General features: G+C 36.5%; 1 protein-coding gene across 2 annotated transcripts in view; it reads right to left on the reverse strand.

Annotated features, from left to right (window-relative positions):
* Positions 1-21,244, reverse strand: part of CBLB (Cbl proto-oncogene B) — a 127,826-nt gene that overhangs the window by 104,176 nt on the left and 2,406 nt on the right. For both annotated transcript variants that reach the window (XM_014889718.2, XM_014889719.2), the window contains exon 3: positions 12,522-12,772. In XM_014889718.2, the coding sequence (XP_014745204.2) occupies positions 12,522-12,772 (251 nt within the window). The remainder of the gene's footprint in view (positions 1-12,521; positions 12,773-21,244) is intronic.

The raw sequence follows: 21,244 nt of genomic DNA on the forward strand, positions 1-21,244 counted from the left end.
TTTGTTGCTTTGTTTACACTGAGTAAACGTAAGCTAGTTTATTTCACTAATATTTCCCCAGCTATTACCCTTTCCAATAGGCTGGGTGCACTAGACTTACAAGTTTTAGACAGAATGTCTAAAGTCCTTCCAGTTACCCACTCCAATAACAAATTGCATTCTCAAAAATCATTAAATAAAGAACTGATTTTTAAAACAAATATCCAAAAATCTGCCCTCCGAGTCCATTTAAAGATATATTGGAGGACTCTAAAAATCTATGTTTATCTTTTAGGTCATCCATGACAGTTTAGCATTAATAACACTAAATTCATGCAGCGCAAACAAATGAAAACCCTGAAAAAACCTTTTGCACTTTCAGAAAAGCATTTTGTATTCATATTCCCCTTGAGCCACTAAAAAAATCTGGTATGTGGTGTTCAAACACATCTCTTCCTGGCATTGGGATTCATTAAAGATTATTTCAAAGTGACGGCCCAGATCCATGATCCTCACAGAACAGCGTCCCTCCCCCATCCTTTTCTTCCTCCCAATGGAAGCGAAGAAACGAGAGAAAATAAGTAAGCCTTATTTTCTTTCTTCAGTGGCACTTAAGACAAGTTCATAAGGCAAGATTCCTTTCAGACAATGAAATTAATGAAGCCCGTCAGTCATACACGGGTGTAGTGAATGAGCCCATATAAGCACAGACTGGAGGACAGCTGGGTACTGACTGGGTCACCTCTGCTCCATCCTGCTGAACACCCCCCAGATGAGCACTGTCTTCTTACATGGCTGTGCTCTGCAAGTGATTAGAGCCCCATTCCTCATAGGGCATTAATTACAGGGATTAACAGTAAAAGGAAACACATGAACAGGATGCTACATACTTTTGTTTTTTTTTTTTTTCTTTTAATCTTTGTGTATTTGCTACAGCAATGAATTAAGGAGTAAAAAGGATGTGCAGAGATCTGAACAAAATTGTACAATACAGTCTTCCAGTCTGACATATTAAAGAAGCCCATTAAAAAAAAAATACTGGAGGAAAGGAGTTCAGCCTGCTGACACATGACTTCTAAGCAAGGCAAAAAAAATTGGCTATATATGCCACATTTTCTGTATTTTCCCAATTTCAGCACAGAATATGTATCATTAAGCTGTAAAACCACTGGAGCATTAGCAACTGGGAATGAGCTGTCAGTAAGATGCACTTATGAAGTGTATTAAAAATTCTTATGAAGTTAGAACAGACACAAGCCTTTATCAGCACTCCTATCGCCCACCATTATTCTGCTGCTATAAACAAAAAGCATGTAGCTACTACTCTTAATTCTAGAAAAACCTGGAACTGCTGTTACTACTGTAAATTAAATGGCATAATACTTATATCTAAGTGACCTCGCATGGACTCGGGCAACCAGTAAAAAATAACCTAACTAAAAATGAAGCATAGCTGTTCCAACTCAGAACAAAAAATACAGAAACAGCCTATTCATTATGACCATCTCAGTGTTATTGAGATAATCTAGCAACTGAATATGTCCTTTTCTATTCTAGTGTTTCAGAGTTGAAAGCTAGAACAATATTTCATTACTAAAAGATTAGTTTTTTTCTAGTATTTTAAAATCAAATACTTAGAAATGAAGAGACAAAAACAAGCTAAGTTAACATAACATAGACATCTCCTTTATTGCTGGCACATTAGGCAAGCAGATGTTCTTAACAGAGACTGTCATCATTTTTAATGACAAACAACAGTTGGAAAGCAGGTTCTCCACTTCAGGATTTTCACAACAGGCTGTATATCTGAACAAACAGAAATATTTTCAGGCTTTATTTGTTGCATTATATCTTCCTCTAGAATGCATGGCATTTATAGAGTATTAAATACAACTTACACGGCTCTATCCTAAGTGCACTGATGGAAGGCTTGCACACCATATTTCCTGAAACTTTTCAACTCTGACTTCAAAGAAATTATCTTTCTTCAGTCAAAACTAAGTGTTCTTCAAAAATAAGAATGGTGCTCAGGGACTTTGATACTAAATCTTCAAGTAATCTGGTAACACAATAATTTAATTTTTTACAAGTTACACAATGTCTAATTCTCTACAGCCCCATAAACTATTCAAAATGCTAACATGAAAAACATCTGAAGATGCCTCCCTTTGTCTTTTCACATGTTCCCACTGGAGAGCAGTTAGAATTAAAGGCCTGCTCTAGGATATACACCTGTCAGGTCTCACCAATTAATGACTGCTTTAAAAAAAATTAAACATTGTTCTAACAAATGTTCTTGGGTACAAAACAGTTTATTACTGACCCTGCATTTCATACTTCCCATGACAGACATTCATGACTCAGAATCAACTCTGAAATGAGTTCACAAAATACTCTGTTGGCTAAGGACCATTTTCCATTAGAATAATTTGAAAACAGATGCTAATACATTTGTCTGTCTTACATTAATGCCCTTTAACTTGTAACGGGAGGCAAATTTTTTCTCATGCAGTCATTACTTAACAATACTGTATTTAAAATTTCCTGTTTTAAGAGGGATAACTAACAAATGGACTTAGCACCACTTAAAAAATAACAAGATTTCTGAGATAGAGCCAATGAAGGTGTTTGGGTTTTTTTCAGGGCAAATAAAGGTTAGTAAAAGCCTTCAGAACATTACTGAGGCCTAGCACCCACACAAGAAAAAATTAAGATGATTAACATGTTTCTTTATTCTTACTGTAATCAAGACTAGAATTTGTCATCGAATAATCCTCTACACAAGCTAGGGAATGATCACAGATTTTCTTCTAACTATGTAGGTTTCATTTCTTTGAGTGTGTGTCCTGGTTCTGGCCAGGACAGGGTAATTTTTTGCAGCAGCTGGGACAGGGGGCATGGCCGGGACCGCGATGTTCTCCCATTCCACCTCGGGTCATTTCCTCCTGGTCAGAGCAGTGGGAACGCTGGTCCTGAGCCAAAGGGAACAAGGCTGCGGCTGCAGTCACGTTGAACTCTACACTCCCCTTTTGCAAACTTTTGTTATTAACATTGTTACTGCTCCTCTTCACTTCCTTATCTCATTGCTGCTTCCAGTAAATTGCTCTACCTGTGCCTTCTGTGTCTCCAGTTCTCTCCTCCAACCTGCTGCAGCCGGAAGGGAGAGGGGAAAAGGAGGGGAACGAGCGGCAGCATGTGGTTTGGGGTTTGTGGGAGCACTAAACTGGGGGATATCTTTCCTCAACCAAGAACATAAGTTAGTCAACAGATACTAAAATAAAAGGTGAACACTGGGCTCCAGATACAATTAATCAGCATTTGCAAGGGACCCTTATTTTACTCACTCATAAACAAGCCCATGGATCCTTCTCTTTCTGCCGTCAGCACTCCACGTCTAATCCAATCCTGCAATATGTCAAGTATTTTCTCAAGAGTCTTGGTGTTTTCCACTGTTGGTCATATCAACATAAACAGTGCAATACTTGGGACTGGAGATCGAGAGAGAGACAGCAGCTAATCAGGAATTGGTAAGACTTTCATACCTTATTACTCAGTATTCCTCCCCACCAGGAGACATTTGCATTGTGCAAGGTAGATGCAAAACTGGGGCTAGTATTTTAAATGAGATATGGCTGTGGATTTTATTTCAAAAGACACATCTGTTCAGTATCACAGACAAAACAAAGTAAGGCTCAAACTATTAGTGATAACTTCGAGTAAGAATCATGGAATAAATAAGGTAATCTTGACACAGTTTTGCTACAGATGATAGGAATCATTTCCTTTTTTAATGTTGCTTCAAACTTCAAAGCCATATAGTTTCATTGTTTTATTTTAGGGGAAAGCAAGGATATGTTTTGTGAACTCGCCTACAAGTGGTTATCAAGTAGAAGAAAAAAATTAAATTTATTTATTTTTCAAAAAAAATTTTCTACCACTGCAGAGGCACAGCCTGCCAAAAATCAAGTAGTAGCAGTGAAAGACTAGCTCATCAGGTGGGCTTGTCCAGGTCCCCAGTGGAGTCCTGATCTATACAATGCATCAGATACTATATTAAAATTAAATCTCCACTGTTTGACCATTCAAGAATTACAAATTAAAGCCCTCTTACAGAGAGACCACAACAACCTTGCCTATATAGAAATTAAGCCCAATCCATATGCTACCACATATATAATCTTTCATCATATACCTCAAAACGTGTTTCTTATGGATCTGTTACTTCTATGTTTCCCCTTTAGTTTATTGTCTTGTATCACAGTAAGAAATAATACAGTTCAATCTACCTCTACATTGGATAAATGAGAAGTAAAATAATAATGATGACCAAATATACTAAAATGAACAAACAATTACTTTTTCATCAATTTTCTGATCTGCCAAGATATTTGCAAGATATAAGTAAAGTGTATATACCTTCAATATGTATTTCACTTCACATAATGTTAAAAATTAGATAATGAAACAAATTATGGGGAAAATCTTCCATTATGAGACAGGATAGCTCTTTCATTCCAACATGAAATCTGAGCAAATGATGGTGAAAGTACTCAATGTTTTATCATATGCAAGAGACAAACATAAGAACATTTCAAAATTTATACTACGGTTGAACTCAAAATAGAAAGATTAAATGTTTTTAATCATTCAAATTACTAACAAGACACTGATGACAGTCACCTGGTCGCTTGCTCAGGAAGTTTTATCCCTCACATGAATTCACTTACTGACTTCTTTTTCCATTTGTACTATGGATTAAGATATGCTTCTTTTCAGAGTTTGCTCTTGATCCTTTCCATGTATTATTCACCTGGTTATTTGGAATTTTAAATAGTTTTATTCATTACACAGTCTTTTGTGTAAATATTACATTTTCTTTCAAATCAAGCAACTTATATTCCTAAACTGTCTCTCAAGAGAAAGCACTTCGAAATCATTTGGAATTGCTCAATGCAAAAGAATGCAAAATGCCAACATACTCATCTTGCAAGCAGCAAAACTGTTTTGTGCAGACAACAACAAACCTATATTTTTAACCACGAATCTCTGTTCCTCCAATACAAATTAAGCATATTAAAGCTTTGCCTTGTTCTAGAGCATGCACAGTATTCTTGCACGATATGTGAAGACAAAGTAGGCTTGCAAATGTGCAGCCACTGATAAAAAGACTTGCAAAATAATTATATTAACTCTGTTATTTTTACTATGATTCAAGTAAATTAACTTTATACTGAAACAAAGAACAGAATAGGAAGAAAAAAAACTTAAGTCAAATGACCACAAAGTACTTTTAAAATTCCATGACATTATCAAAGTTCTCCCTAGCATGCCAGATTTTAATGAATGAAATACAGTAATTCCACCCATCAGCTTTTTTGTCAATATCCCACTCTGTTACTTTTGTTTGGACTAAAACTTTAACTGTGTTACATAAACATATACTGCTACTTTTTCAGATGAAGTGTATTTCTTACTCTCTACAGGTTAGTCAAAGTGTCTGCTATAGGTTTAATGCATAGCAAGCATGTCTTCTAGGCTGTTTTTTTGATCAAGTATTGCTTGGACAAAGGATTACCACTACAGCATATTTGTTTTCACAAACTGGCTTTACTTTACTTTCAAAGAACTTCTATCGACTAAACAGCAAGTGTAGCACTTGAAAGTGATTATTACCAACTTTTTTTCTATGTCTTTATAGAATAAAAGTAGACTTCTATTCTTTCATGTTTCTAATTTTTAATGGAAAACAATGCCACAGAAGATTAGAAAAAGGAAATAATTTCTTTTTATAGCCTAAAAATAAAATTATATGTGCTTATAAGTTTAGGCATACATTTCATAAAAATGGATCCTTTCTTCTCTAATCTTTGCTCCTGTTTGCATGGCAAGCAGCTTCCATCATGCAGGCTAGTGTTGAAGGCATCCTAAAAAAATACCTTGTCACTGAATATAGAATACTTCTGGAGATAGAGAAGCAGAGACCAAATTTTCTAAAAATCAAACGCACACAGAAAAGTGATTGACAAAAGATGCATTCAGGTCCATTACAGGAGCCCTCCTTTCTACGTGCTAAATTCAGGAGTCAGTGCTGTCTGCTCCTCACAAAGTTCCCAGAGTTGCTAACTTGGGCTTTATCATACCTAAGAACACAGCTCTATTTATAGCTGGTGACCACGGGCCGCCCCCACGAGCACAGCTGCTGCCTATACAGACCTGCAGGCAAGAATGGGGAAGGGATGTGAGACACAGAGCTGCTGCAGACCAGAAATGGGTACTGCGATCCTCACTGCAATACAGTATTTCCAGACATCTCTGACCAAAAGTACTGCATGTTCAGAAACACACCTACTTCCCCCAGTCCTATTGTGCCATCCTATATTATGCTCTAAAGACAAATTGAAATCATATAGAAAATTATGTCAGTCATTTTGTATGATCCTAGCAGCAGAACTATCATTAGCTTTATCATAAAGGAAACTAATACACGGAAAGCCTACTGGACTGATTCACCTAACTGACCTTCCTGAAAGCTTTCACAGTTGCCCAGAATGGGTATAAATAGTATGGCACCTTAAAATTTGTCAACAGCATCATGCACACTTTCATAAGGCATAAATAATTATACAAAAGACAAAAAGGAAAATATCAGACTGTGTATATATATCCACTTACAACAAGCTGAACTCTACTCAGACATGACTGTCAACACCACATTACTTGTAAAATAATATTTGAAAGAGACCTTTCACTAACATACAAAATTCTGTTTGATTTCATAAGAGCAGAAAGTAAAAGAAGTGCACATATCTCTCCTCTGCACAACTAGATATGAATCAAGAATCTAAATCAATTATGAGAATTTACAAGCCATTATTTTTTCATTAGGATTTTTTGTGGTTTTAAAATCCTTCTCTTCCTCTGTAATCTGAATAAATAGTTGCCTCTAAGTAACTCTGGTCCTAATACTTCCTTTGTTCTCATTTGACAATACCCGCCCCCAAGCACTGAGGATGATTAAAAAAAAAATCTAAAATTTAAATACTGCCTTACAACAACTGCAGTCACACAGCCTGTTTGCATTTATGCTGAGAACAAGTTGTCATAATACTGCTCCACCATTTGTAACCTCCACACATTCTCACCTGCCCCCTGCAACAAGAGTCTCTTTGTCTGAAAAGTGTGTTTGTGTAACGTTCCTTTTTTAATTTAAACTATAACCAAAAATAGCAAACAGCTTGCGCTCCATCAAATCTGCACTGAAGCTCAGCTACTCATGTGGGTCAGATACACCAAAAGGTTTATTAAAGCTGTTTGGTTTACATCTGGTTTTACATCTAAGGAACAGGAAGGGAAAAGAGGGTAGAAATTCTCACCATAACATGAAAGCTTAAAAAAAAATTAATTGCATTTCCTCCTCCCATGCAGCCCCATCTAATCAGTTATGCACTCACTTTTCCTCAGAAGCCTCTTTGTTAGAGGCTATTTATTGTAGCCAAGTTCCATTCCCAATTACCTTATCATACGTTATACATTGAAAGAGAAAGTGCCCTCCTTTTTCTAGGGACACACAGGAGAAATGGGCCAACACTCCAGAAGACTTTCAAGCAGAGTAAGGAAACTTCTTTTACTAAAAATCTAGTGAACGAATCATCTAGAAATACAGGTAAATAAATACAATAGGGAAAAAAAAGTATTAGATTCCTTTCTCTCAGCTTCAGCAAGATTACACAGTCGATATATATTATACCTCTAAAATGTATTGAGACAGTTTAAGTTTAGGGGTTTACATACCATATGTAGCAACAGATTGATGGTATGTATAGCTTAGCTCAGAATTTACTGGAGACCAAAAACTACTTAATATGCTTGGAAAACAGAACAAACCACAGGATGCCCATAACTTTTATATTTATAACAATTACTAAGTTATCTATGTGATGTCAACCAAAAGTCAAAACTGGCTCTATGAAAAAGGCCATTAACATCCTTTTCTGAATCTGTACATTCTATTTGTCAAACAAAAAAACATCAGCCAAAACAATCTTAACTTCTCCAAACAAAATCATCCTGAATTAAAACTTTACTCTTCCTGATCCTTCCCACAATCAACAAAACCTCCTCTGCCTGGAGACACAAACAACTTGTGAGGCAAGCTAAGTTATAAACTTCCTAAATTCCTATAAATAAAACAGCAAGGTTGTGATATAAGAGGAGGTAATTCAAGGAAGCAGGGTAAGTTACCTCACACTTACCACAGGACAGAAGTACACATGGGGCTGCTGCATTACAGCTGGCACACCTGACATCCATCCTGATACTGTTTTAACTTCCTATGAAGTCTGCACTTTCAGGATAAAGAGCTATAGGTGACAAACTTCTGCAGCAGAAAGAATGTTGTGTTCTTTAATGTATCAGTTCAACGACTTGATCCAAGAACCATAACTGATCACAGTTGTCACCACATAACTTAAGGAAGAGAAATGGAATACTCTATAAACCCAGTAATCAACATGAACAGTAACAAAGGAGAACTTGATCTATCATTTGAATTGCAGGTACAAAACCTCCTTAGAAGACTTAAGAGACTACAAGAATTCTGCACCAACATTTAAACAAGCTGTAAAATATAGAAATACAAAATTTGAATCAAGACACCAAATGGCCAGATGCACAAGAGAATTTAATAAGACTTTCTAGGGAGAAACAGAAGTGATTTTGTGATCACCTTGAAGGACTTCTTGGACTCTGACATATGCTTCATGCACACCTTCCTACACTGACCACAAAACCACCACTGGTCTCCACTTGACATCTTCATCTGTACAATCCACTACTTCAGAAATATCTACCTTCCACTTCTGAAGTACCACTTTAAAAGAAACAGCCAATCAACTTTGGCTGAACCAAGGAGCATTTTAAGATATTACTAAAAATAAGTACACACTGTGGTTTTATACTTTTCTGCCTCTCCTCATATAAAGGGCCTATAGCAGAAGACAAGAAATATTAAAAGTCAGAGAATAAGTCCAATTTAAATACATTCTTCTAAGGACATGATTTACAGGAAATCACAGGAAGCCTCCCACTTGTCTCTTTTAGTAAGAATTGAAGACTATGTCCAGCACCTTGAATGAATCCAAATGTAATCTTCCCACTGCCACTTTTTTCCTCCTATAGTTTTATTATTACACTTATGTGATTGATTATTTCTACACCTGGATAACACATTTGTTTCAAAAACTGCCATTCTACAAAGGTTTTATTTTTTCTGAATGCCTAATTCTGGAATACAGCAAAAGGGAAGGAAGTTTGAACTTCACAAAAATGATGCTTTCCAGCTTTAGTTTACTTTCCAATAAACAAAGGGCACCAAAAAAAGCAACAAAAAGAAGAAAAGACAACCCCAAAACACTCAAAGACACAGAAAGCCTTTCAAGAGTGGATGAGCCTGAACCAGTAATTTTAATAAGTTTGTGTTAATAAACTTTTTAAAAGTAAAATCTGTGACAAAAAGTAAAATTACTTCATTCATAGACTTCTGTGCAGCCTATATCTAGTACAGTTTACAGAACTTAATGGACACTATCTCTTACTTCCTTAAACAAGAAGACTGAAAAGACATAATTTTGTAGAAGACACCATACTCAGAAAGTAGATGCAGTTAAGCACAACAAACTGACAAACTATTTTTCCTTCTTAGCAAGACTTATCCAACAGAGTACAGAACGACAGCATCAACTACTCTTAAATGGCTATCATATGCCTTTGATATGGAAACGATACTGTGCCAGTCAGATTATGTAAAAATGGCTAACACAAAAGCTTACACTGCATTAGGGCTGCTTCTCTAACTTGCTTCATCCACAAGATCTTTGAAAATTAAAATTCCTTCACAGGATCTCTGAAAACTAAAATTTATGATAACTTATTCATAATAGAGTAATTTTTGTGTCATTACACAAATAAAATCACATGTATATTGGCACTGGTTCCTAAATGTACCATCACTATAGAAATGAAGATTAGTCAATAATGCTAATAGGTTAAAATGATACCAATCAAATTAATGATGAATGAAGCTCTTCTCTTTTCCATGATGCTCTTTTACCCAGAAACCAAAGCAGAAGAATGAAAACCACAGAAACTGTCCAGGTGCCAACATTTGCCTTAGTTTGTTTGTGTTTTTTGGTTTTTTTTTTTTTAAATTGACTATCTCCCAATATTTCTACTACAAACTGCTACTGCTACTTCGATTTGACAGCCATTTTAGAAGCATCTTCAAAATTACAATCTTTAAATGATCATTCCTACAATTACATTATAATGCCAATAAACATGGTTAATATAAGCATATTTGGAAGCAAAGAAGCTAAACACATTAAAACCTTCTTTTGCTAAGTTACCAAGAATTAGCATGATCAATTAGCAGGGCTCAGTTACTTAGTCATACGGCTCAGCAAACAAGTGCACTTTCATTCAACCTAAAACTAGGACACACACGCAGATTAACCATCACCAGTAGATAAAAGAGAATGCACTGAAATCATAAAGATACAGACTTTTACTTGGAATGACATGGGTCATGATCCAATAAAGTAATGCTTACAATTTTTTTTGTTTTAGCATTCGGAGTCAGAATGCATTTTGTATAGGAAACACGACTAACATTTTGAACACAGGAAAAACATTTCTATTATGCTCCTTTTCTCAAGCTCTCAATTCTATCAGTTAAGCAAAATACGACAGCTGTCACCTTCTCAAATACTAATTTTAAAAGCCTGAAATAGTTGTGATTCAGTGCACTTCATCAGTATGATTTGTTTTAAAACCCCTCCTTTCCAACCATCTCACAAGAATGGTCCAAATAGATAATAAATATGCTAAATATACCATCTTCCAAAGTTCTGTGCTTCACTAAAGATGTCCTTCTATCATGACTGTAACCCTAGTGCAGGAAATTAAATGGTTAACTGGAAGAAAGCAACTCTATGGAGTTACTAACATACTGCATGACTATACAGAGCTTATAGCAAGTACTTTGAAAAAGTGACACTGAAATTGGCTTTAATTTTTGCTAGCTTTAAGCAAACCTGTTACTAGACTGGGGTTTCATATAACATAGGTAAGTCAAAATAAAACCTGCTTATAGAATCCAACTACTTCTGTCAAATTTCACTTTGAAACACAATGACTTCTGTACATACACCAAATGGGATGCCTAAAATAGGCAGCTATAGGCTCAGTGATGAGCAACTCTCTCAGGAGTTCTGGTAAGAATGCATCTACAGCGAAAACATTGCTTTACACACTTATAAATTCAAACACAAAAAAACAATTCATTCATCAAAGTCTTTAGTGATCACTAAAACACCTTAAACAGTGTATTTTCCTCCTCTTTGAGCGTTTTTGCCTAAGTATATTCACACCTGGACAATCTTAATATTCTTTAAGAAAAACGTCTTTAGATGTCAAGCAAATTTCAGACACCTTAAGAAGCCCAAAAGACTATCACAGTAGTCTGAGTACAGTGCAGTAGACTGAGTAGCTATAATCATTGCCAAAGATCTGGAAGGAGCATATGTATAATTCAAACGTAACAGCAGTGACATTTACAAGAATGTAGACATTTCACTATTCCTACCAACAATTTCACCAGCTGTAAACTATACTGCCACCATGCCTGCCTCAGAGCTCAAATGCAGACAGAAGAGCAGGAATTCAATCCTCCATTCTCTTTACATCTCATTCCTCACTATCTCTTTTAAAAAGAGGAGACTTCAGAAAGAGCATCATCTTTTTTGTTTGAACATATTTACAGTAATACCACACAAGGCAAAGACTAATGGCCATAACCATGCTGTATCCCCCTCTTCCCAAAACAAGACTGCAGATCTTGCACAGAATTTTCTGAAATATTATTTTTCAAAATATTAGGTAATCAAATCAAATATTAAAAACCTCTTAAGTTACCACCAAGAGTGCAGATAAAGTGGACATTAATTCCTTTTATTAAAACTGAACCACTGTAAATCAAGAATCCATTAGGATTCTTTCATTTCACAGCATGAAACTAACATTATCATTACCTTACCAGAAAATCACATAATATCTGAGAAGTGTGAATATTGTTTTGCTTCATTCCATCACTTGTGAAAACTCTAAGTCAATATCCATCATGGCTCCCAAAGTTTAAGGATCCAGGGTAGGGAGGGAGGTCAAGCACAATCCAAGTTAACAGTCACTCTCTCTACCCCAGGAAAAACTACATACTGTAAGCCCTGTGAATAAGTAATTACAATGAAATGAATGTTTTATGAAGGAAGTGCACTTGGTTTTAAAGGTCACAAAGTGACAGATAAGAGCACACAGTGAAACAAATCCAGCAAATTACTGATTGACCTGCAGGGTCAATGAATCCAAGCAATAAATATTTCTGCTCTTTGAATAATTAAAAATGCCAAAAAACACAATGGCTGCAGACAACCGTGCTAAGAACGCAGACAGACCAGATGATGTACTTCATATTCAAGTATTTCACTTACCTGTCCTGTGACTGCTCTTCATACATTCTTTCCTTTCCTTCTTTAAAGAGTCTTATGGCCCGTTTTGATTTTTTCATAAGACTGTCAATGTAGATTTTAAAATACTCATTCTCACTGAGTTGTGCTAGTTTCTGGTTGTCATCATACTTGCTCAGTATGAGTCGCAAATGTTGGTAAGTATCAGGTAGAATGTCAAGTATATAAGGTGGGCTGTTTTTGAGTTGAAGCTTTGGATTTTGGCACAATCTTACCTATAAGCAAAAAAAACCAGAATGTAAAAGATAAGAAATCCATTGAGACAAAACCAGATCTCATATTTTCAAACTTATTTGGTATAACTTATTCCTCTAATCTCCAGTCCCAAAGAATTAAATCCTACTTCACTTACAGTCTGTGAAATTCCAACATAGTCTCTAATGTCAAAAGCGGCAAAATTTGACTTAATCTTGTCACATCTATAAAAAGCAAACAAGCTTACTGATATATTTTGTGGGTTTGCCCCTTAAAGTATGTCTATTCCTGTCTAATATATGCTAAGGAGCATATCAAAACACAGCATGCAACAAATGCCAAAAGCAGCAGTTTCATACAGATCTGTTTGCTGCAGGTCAGCTTAGCTACAGGTGTTTAAGTATCTACTAAGAACTCACATAAATTACTTTGTCATCTGCTGGCTCTCTTTATCCAACAATATAGCCTCTTAGACCCGAGGGAAATTTAATTTTGAAAGCCTCGCACATAAGAAAACGGTCTGAACTGTGACAGTGGTTCAAAAGCTATTACCTACAACAGACAGCCTTTAGGTTACTCAAAAACAGACACTGTAAACTAGGAAACAAAAGTATTATATACTCATTGTTTTCCAGCTCCTGGCTAGAATAGAAGTTCAGTGCTTTGCTTTTGGCTGGATGAGGAGGTGCCCACCAAAGCTTCTTTCTCATTCCCCTACCCATAACAAACGACTCATAGGTCAATACAAGCACAGGGAGAGATCATCCACCAAATACTGTCACAGGTACTTTAATATTATTGCTTAGCCTTGACTTGGGGAATTTAATTCATTAAATCACCAATCAAATCAGAGCAGGGTAACAAGAAAATAATACCAAACCTTAAAAACACATTCCACCCACCATTCCCTCCTTCCTAGCCTAATTTTATCTTCCACTCTACCTCCTCCCCTGCAGTGGCACAGGGGGATGGTAAATGGAGTCTGTGGTCAGTTCATCATACCTTGTCTCTGCCACTCCTCCCATTTCAGGAGGAGAACTCCTCACACTCTTCCCTTGCTCCAGACAGGGGTCCCTCCCACAGGAGACAGTCATCTTTGAACTTCCCCAACTTGAGTCTTTCTCACAGACCACAGTTCTCCATGAACTCCTCCAGAGCATATCCTCTCCACAGGGTGCAGTCTTTCAGGAACAGGCTGCACCAGCATGGGTCCTCTGCAGGGCTACAACTCCTGCCAGGAAACCTGCTCCTATGTTATGGGCTCCTCTCTCCATGGGACCACAGGTCCTGCCAGAGGCCTGTTCTAGCACAGGTTCCTTATGGTATCACAGCCTCCTTCAAGCACCAGCCTGCTCCAGTGTGGGGTCCTCCACGGCTTACAGGGAATGTCAGCTCCAGTGTGGACCTGCATGGTCTTCACCATGGGCTGCAGGGGAATCTCTGCTCCAGCACCCAGAACACCTTGCCCTCCTCCTTCACTAAGCTGCAGTTGTTTTTCTCTCAGGTGCGCACTCCCCTCTCCCCTGGCTGCAATCTGCTTCTGCACAGCAGCTTTTCTCCTCCCTTCTTTAAGACACTGCCCCAGAGGCACCACTGTTGCAGATGGGATCAGCCTTGGCCAGTAGCAGATCCATCTTGGAGCCTTGGAGGAAGCTTCTGGCAGTGCCTCAGCAAAACTACCCCTGTACTCCCTTCACTACTAAAACTTTGCTACTTAAACCAAATAGAAGAAAACATCTCAATGAACTTGCTATCACTGTGATCCCCAATGGCACAAATATTAATTTAATATATACTGCTCAAACATTAAGTTCAGACTAACAAAATACCTTTATTTGAATCTAGTTTCCACTGGAAATGTTACTGGAAGAAAAAGGTATTCTTTTTTTCCTACACATCCCCAACATAACAAGATAAGAACTGTCTCCTGGCTATCTAAATTTTCTCATAGCTTGTTCTGTAATGTTCTGTTCTAGGAAGAAGAGACTAAAACTAACAGGTAGTTTTTGGCTGCTGTTGCCCTGAGCTATTCAGGCTCAGCTAAAACATCGCATAGGGACACATTCTACATGTGTGCAGCTGTACATATGCAAACACTTATAAAAAAATTAAGACCATGTGGTATAAAAGTTTTATAGGCATCATTTGGAGATTGCCACATTATATATTAGTGACTTTGACATTCTTTTGAGGTAACTAATGAGGTTATAAAAACATCTTAATACTGCTGAAAGTAGATTGCTATTCCTGCTAATCTACCAACTTGAAAGAAGTGCATCCTTGAGCTTTCCTAGGTGAGAGGGGAGCAAACCTGTATCCTTTAACACTCACTTCTCTAAACTCAAAGCTCTATCACTATTGCTGACCTCTCCTGTAATTTCTGCATCTACACCATAAAGAAATTCACTGCCTTAAGATTGCTGCCACTAACAGACTTTCATGCACCCCAAACAGCAAAGCAAACAGGTAATAATTTGTGTCTGAAACATACAGTGCAAGAACACAAGCATTAGATTGAGGTAACAGGGGGTCATAGTTAGAAAAGTGGAGACAGAGTGGGCAAAAGTCAAGCACTAAGAAGTTTTTAAAAAATTTAGCACCATTCAAAACAGTACTTAAAACATGACATTTGCAATAGCTCTCCTCATTTCACTGATTGTTATTTTAGTAATTTCTATTAATCTTTCAACTTTTAGACCAAGTAATACATCAGGAAGCCTCTGATGTGTTGTAGAATGGTCCTCATCCCAGAGAAATTTACATCTCAGTAGGATAAAGAAAAACAGAAACAAATATGGATGCATGATCTGTTCAACATGCTGAAGAATGGTTCAGAGACTAAACACCAGCAGTTTGGTATTTCTAGACACAAACTGCAAAGTTCCACACCAAGCTCTCAAATAATTTAATGGCTTATAAAGGAATTCCTTCAAGTTGAGAACAAGCTGGAAGGAAATAAAAAAAAAAGTAAAGCAAAGATATTTGATCATCTCTTGACCAGTAATGAAGTCTGAAACTACAATCCATAACTGTAAGAGCTTTGAAACTGAAACTAACATTTATATTTTATGTGACAAAGGTAAGGTCATCAGGATAAAAAAAAGGGACAACAGGGGCCCAGTTGTGGGTTAGGAGATGTCTAAAGCAGGATTCTCAAAGAACAAAGGTTGGCTATCATAGCATTCTTTCAAGATCAGGAAAGCACTGAAGTTAGGCTGACAGAATTCTCTAAGGAGATGTCAAAAACACAGGCAAAGAATTTTACACGTGTAGCTAGACCTGAAAATTATCCATGTAGAGACATATATGCATTTCTTTTAGTAGAAGAGTAAGAAGGAACTGGAATCCCAAATACAGAAGTGAAAATCTTTATGAAAACCAGATTTTTTTCTTCTGAACTTTGAGTTCACTCTGATTTCTGGTTTAGTGAAAACTTGAAACCAGACTGACATTCTTCACAAGACCAACTACAGGTGACACAAATCTGTCACAGATCAGGCCTTACAGCACTCTGAAGTAAAAATCACAAGGGGAAAAAAAAAAACATCTGAAAGATCAAAATGTTTGTTCAGAGAAAAAAGTCAGCAATACGAACAGACCACAAGCAGAGAAGGTTGCAATCATTCTGAATTACTTATTTACCCTAACTTAAATCTCATGAACGAAGTATTATATTTCTGAAGTCTATCTTTTTGATCAGATGTGCCAACAAGCAGAATAGAAGTGATTTCATATATATTAGAAATACCATTAAAATATTAAAACAAGGAAAAAAACAGTCCATTCATCTATAAAAAAAAAAAAAAAAAATCCAGTTATAAGGAAGAACTCTTTTCTCTTTCAGAAGTTCTAGAAAGGTTTTTTCAGTCTCACATCATTACATACATACATAGTTTACAGGGCTTCACTTTCTGCTGAATTTGGAGAGATAAATACAGTACATTGCCAGAACCTTCCACTTTAGAACAAGCTTTTAAGAAAGCCACACAAAAATTCTTAACATCTTCATTAGTTTTATGCACTATAATTGAAGAAAATACTAATATTACATTCAAATCAGCAATCCACTGAAGTAGTATAAGGTTTCCTTCACTTTACAGAGTACACAAGGCTTCAAAGGAAGCAAGTCTGTAAGGAGATGGTTGGTAAACCATATGGTTTCCAGTCAGGATGTCCTGAAACATACCACAGCAGTTCACAATTAAAAGTAAGCAATAAGAAATGACACCTGCTGACGCAAAAGATTTGCTAAGACCTTTCTTCAAAAGAAAACAGAACTCAAAACAAACAAACACAAAAAAAAACCCAACACCCCTAAAATAAAGAGCTCTATATTGCACTTTACAAGGCAACTCTCACCAACACATTAGGAGCGGACATGAATCATAACACTGTGTGATTTTTGTATTGTTATGACTGGAAGTAAGCATGTATATATTTAGCAAGCACTCAGTGGTAAAAAATGAAAAACAGTAAGCAAGTTAGTAGAAAAATATCTCTTATTAAGGCAAACAGACAAAATTAAGCTCCTTTCACTAGCTCACACTTGGGAAAATCCAAGTACTTAATCTAGAATCACAGAAACAGTAAGAGTGCAACTCTGAAAACTGAGGCATTACCTTAAACTACCAGAAACTGATTTTGAAATATTTAACTCTGGAGCCACCAGACAACTTAACTCTAGTTCCTTGGCAGAAAAAACATTAACACCCTTTACCCTCCTCTCCTTCCCACCCCTAACCAAAATTATAATAAATAAATAAAATAAATGCAACTACTCATAACACTTTTGAAGATATTTGACTTAAATTATAAGGTATTATTTCATAGCATCATCAGACATGAGTGTAATGGAGGCCTATTGCACACAGGGAATTAACTTCTTGCTAAAAACTATCTTCTATTCACTTTTTAAAGCAAAGCTGAAAGTCTTTGACTCATTTGACAAAAGGACCCTTGTTCAAGCAAAGTTCAGCAGCCTTACCACAATCTGTTTAAACACCTAAGGCTAGTCAAAGACAATACAAGGAAAGTCACTCAGCTAAAACAGAATATGTATTTAATGAGTAGGACATCCGCTAAACACTGTTCTCAGCTGCAGTGAATGGGTCAGACGGAACATCAGTGCTCACACACTTCCAAAACTACACCTCCAAACTGCCCAACCAAAGAAGCATCTTCTGCCATGCTGCACAAAATAGTCAAAGAATTAGAAAACGTCTTGACACACCACAAACAGCATAATGGCAGCTCTGTAGTTAAGATAGAGTAACAATTCTCCAGCAATCCACAATATCCAAAGCAAGCAACAATGAATTCTGAAAAACGTAATCAGGAGGGGATAATAAGGAAAACAGTCCAAGTTTGAACATCATGCTTCTTTGACACAGACTTCTTCCTGCCTGAAATTACCTGAACTGCAATGCATTTCATTTTCCATAGAAAAAAAAGCACTCGTCAGAACATAAGCAGAGGTGACCCAAACACCAATCCTTTTGCCTGAGAATACAGTAACTGCTTGTTCAACAGCTACAACACTGCAAGGGAGCCATATGTCTCCATAGTGGAAGAATAAACAATAAGAATGCTGATGCTACAGACACACAAGGACAGTTGACTTTGGAGGGTAACTTTACTTTATTCCAATTAGAAATAGAGAAGCTTCCGTTTCTCTGTTTAATTTCATATTCTTTTTTCATAAGCAGCATACACAGGACATAAGATTTCCTATCAAGTTTGACCATAGAATCAATTACATGAAGTTTTGCAAAGGATAACCAATGCACACATAGTTTCAACTACCATGCTCTGTATACTCAGATGCTGACAGATGTTAATTTAAAGAAAAAACACAATATGAAGCCACAGAGGTAACACAGTTTTAACTCACTAAGTCGACAGTATAAGCTTTGGAGAAGCACTCTAGTTTGCTCTTAAATAATTACTAAATAGTAAATCAATGCCATCCACATTTATACAGTCAGAGTCAAGCAACTGGTGGGCCATGACAGCGCACCCAAATCGTTTAGGCAATATTGTTAATCGTCATAGTAGAAAATTTAATTATTTTCAGGTCCAATGCATAGGAGCAATGAAAAGTGATTAAAAGTTGATGAAATAGATCTGTTTTAAAAAATCCCCTTCAGAATCTGTCACAATTTTATCAGCTTGACTCCCACAGGAGTGAAGTGTGAAAAAAATAGTACTGACATCTCTAAATAGCCCAAGCAGTCAACTGACCTACCAATCCTGATGCTTACATAGTAATAATTCTCTCACAAAGTTGGTCTCAACACACCATTATTCTCTAATATTAACACATGGCTAGGGTCCAGGTTTTAAAAGCCATTAGGTCTATAATCTCAGAAAAAAAATCTCATGTAATTTATATACAGTTTAAAGAAAGACATGAGTTATTTGTTAACAAGAATCATTTTTCATTTATTTACAGGATACAAACTTTCTAAAATATAGATCATGTTTTAAAAATAGTAATTTGCTTCCTACAAGTCCAGAGATATACAGTCAACTCTCTTATACAATGCAAGCATTGAAAAGCAAGGCTAGCCTTCTAAACTGTAAAAGAAATATTATCTTTTGCATTGTACATGAATTAAAGTATTCTTGGTCCTTAATGATAAAGCTACTGCTTACCCATGACAAAAGCAGTAGAAAAACTTGACATTGACGCTAATGTTGCTTTCCCTTTAATAATGCAGTTAGTACTATAAACTCACGTAAGACATATTAATAAACCACAAAAAGTACAGATCCCAGTGTATGAAGTATAAAAAGGAAAAATATATAGACAGATAGCGGTTTACATTCACTGATTATCTACATACAGATTCTTTTTTTATTCCCTGCAAAAATGTGGCTTGTGGTAACTTTTAAAACAAGGCTCTAAGCAGGAACACTATTCCAACAATCTGTCCTGCTAAATAACTCTTTTTCAAAAATCCATTATTATTTCCAGACTGATAATAAAAGTTTAAAGAGAAAGCACCCAAACAGAACTGCAATATTCTGCCCATTCCAACCTAAAGTATCAGCCCATGGAAAACTGACATTATCGTGAAACCTGAACAATTTGAAAGCAGGACACATAGCCAATTCTACACAAAGAAGCTTGCATGGTGTCTAGGTAGCCAGAGTTTCTGCATACACCACAGAACTACCCTCACAGTACAGTTCGTACAGGATAGGAATGTTTGCAGTATTGGTTAATCCCTTATTGTTGCAAACAAGTAATTCATACAGAAAATCTCATCTGCCAGAGGACAAAATTACAGAAAGAAATGAAGGAAAGGTAGAAGATGGCAATTTTAAAAAAGAAAAAATACAAACCAGAAATTATTGAGCTCTGCCACTAGTTTTTAAGGCTGCTCTTTCTTTAGTGTTTCGTGAAAATAAAACCTTTGCTTTGTTTCCATTATTCATTTTCCCAACATCATTAGAATGGGGGAAAACTTCAGCTACCTTACTACAGTAGTAAGATGGTTATCACAGCTACAATACTTAAAGAATAAACAAGCATAATAACTGTTATTACAACAAGTAAAATAGTCCTTCAAGCCACATCCCTACTATGGTAGGGCTGCCCGCTGCTTTCACTAGGTATTAATTTGATCCGTGACCCACCACAGAAGTTAGTCATAGGACAAACTCCAGAAATGGGATTTAAAACAACAGTTGATTGAGCAGGTTTCTATTTCTGATTTTAATCCCTGGGTTTGATCTAGGTGGAGGAAAAAATGACCTTCCTGTGCCTACTGCCACAAAAGGCTATGAGATTTAAATTTGTTTGCCAGCATATTAAATTCGCTCAAACACATCCTTTCACTACAAGTACCAAATGCTAAAAACTCAACCAACAAGCTAGAGCATTCTCACACTATGACATCATCCTGTCTGGTATACTTTAATACAATTTGGAAATAAAATTTGATTAACTGAGAGCAGCTTAAAGAGGATACATAAAAGATCCAAATTGAGGACACTTATCCAGTAAAATGAAAAAGGAAGCACAGCACAATGGCCAGCCTTTCCAGTGACTTCTACCAAACAGGCCTTCCTGACTGCTCTGATGGGCTGTGACAAGCACAGCTAACCTGTTCTGGATGAGTGAAAGCAATCCAGAAGTCTAAGCAGTGGGATAAGGTCTTTCTGGTAACTGCGATTATACAAACAAATCAGGGTATAACCTTACTATATAGGATCTGTTAAAGGCCTGACACAGGGAAATCAGAGCTCTGCATTCCCCACGTGGTTTCAACAACAAACCAGACTCCTAGTTTCCAAGCTGAAAACTTCCTCCTACTAAAGAAGAGTACCTACTTTTGAGTATTTATACTTGCAGTTCTTAGTACAAGAGAACTCACTGTTAACAGCATCCTGACCATTGATAGGAAAATGTCAACAAAGTCTTTGTGATAGTAACCATTTTTATTAAAGCTGGGGTTTCAGTTTATAACTGCTATCAGCAAACACAG

The sequence above is a fragment of the Sturnus vulgaris genome, chromosome 2, assembly GCF_052056855.1.
Source record: "Sturnus vulgaris isolate bStuVul1 chromosome 2, bStuVul1.hap1, whole genome shotgun sequence".
Taxonomy (NCBI): Eukaryota; Metazoa; Chordata; class Aves; order Passeriformes; family Sturnidae; genus Sturnus; species Sturnus vulgaris.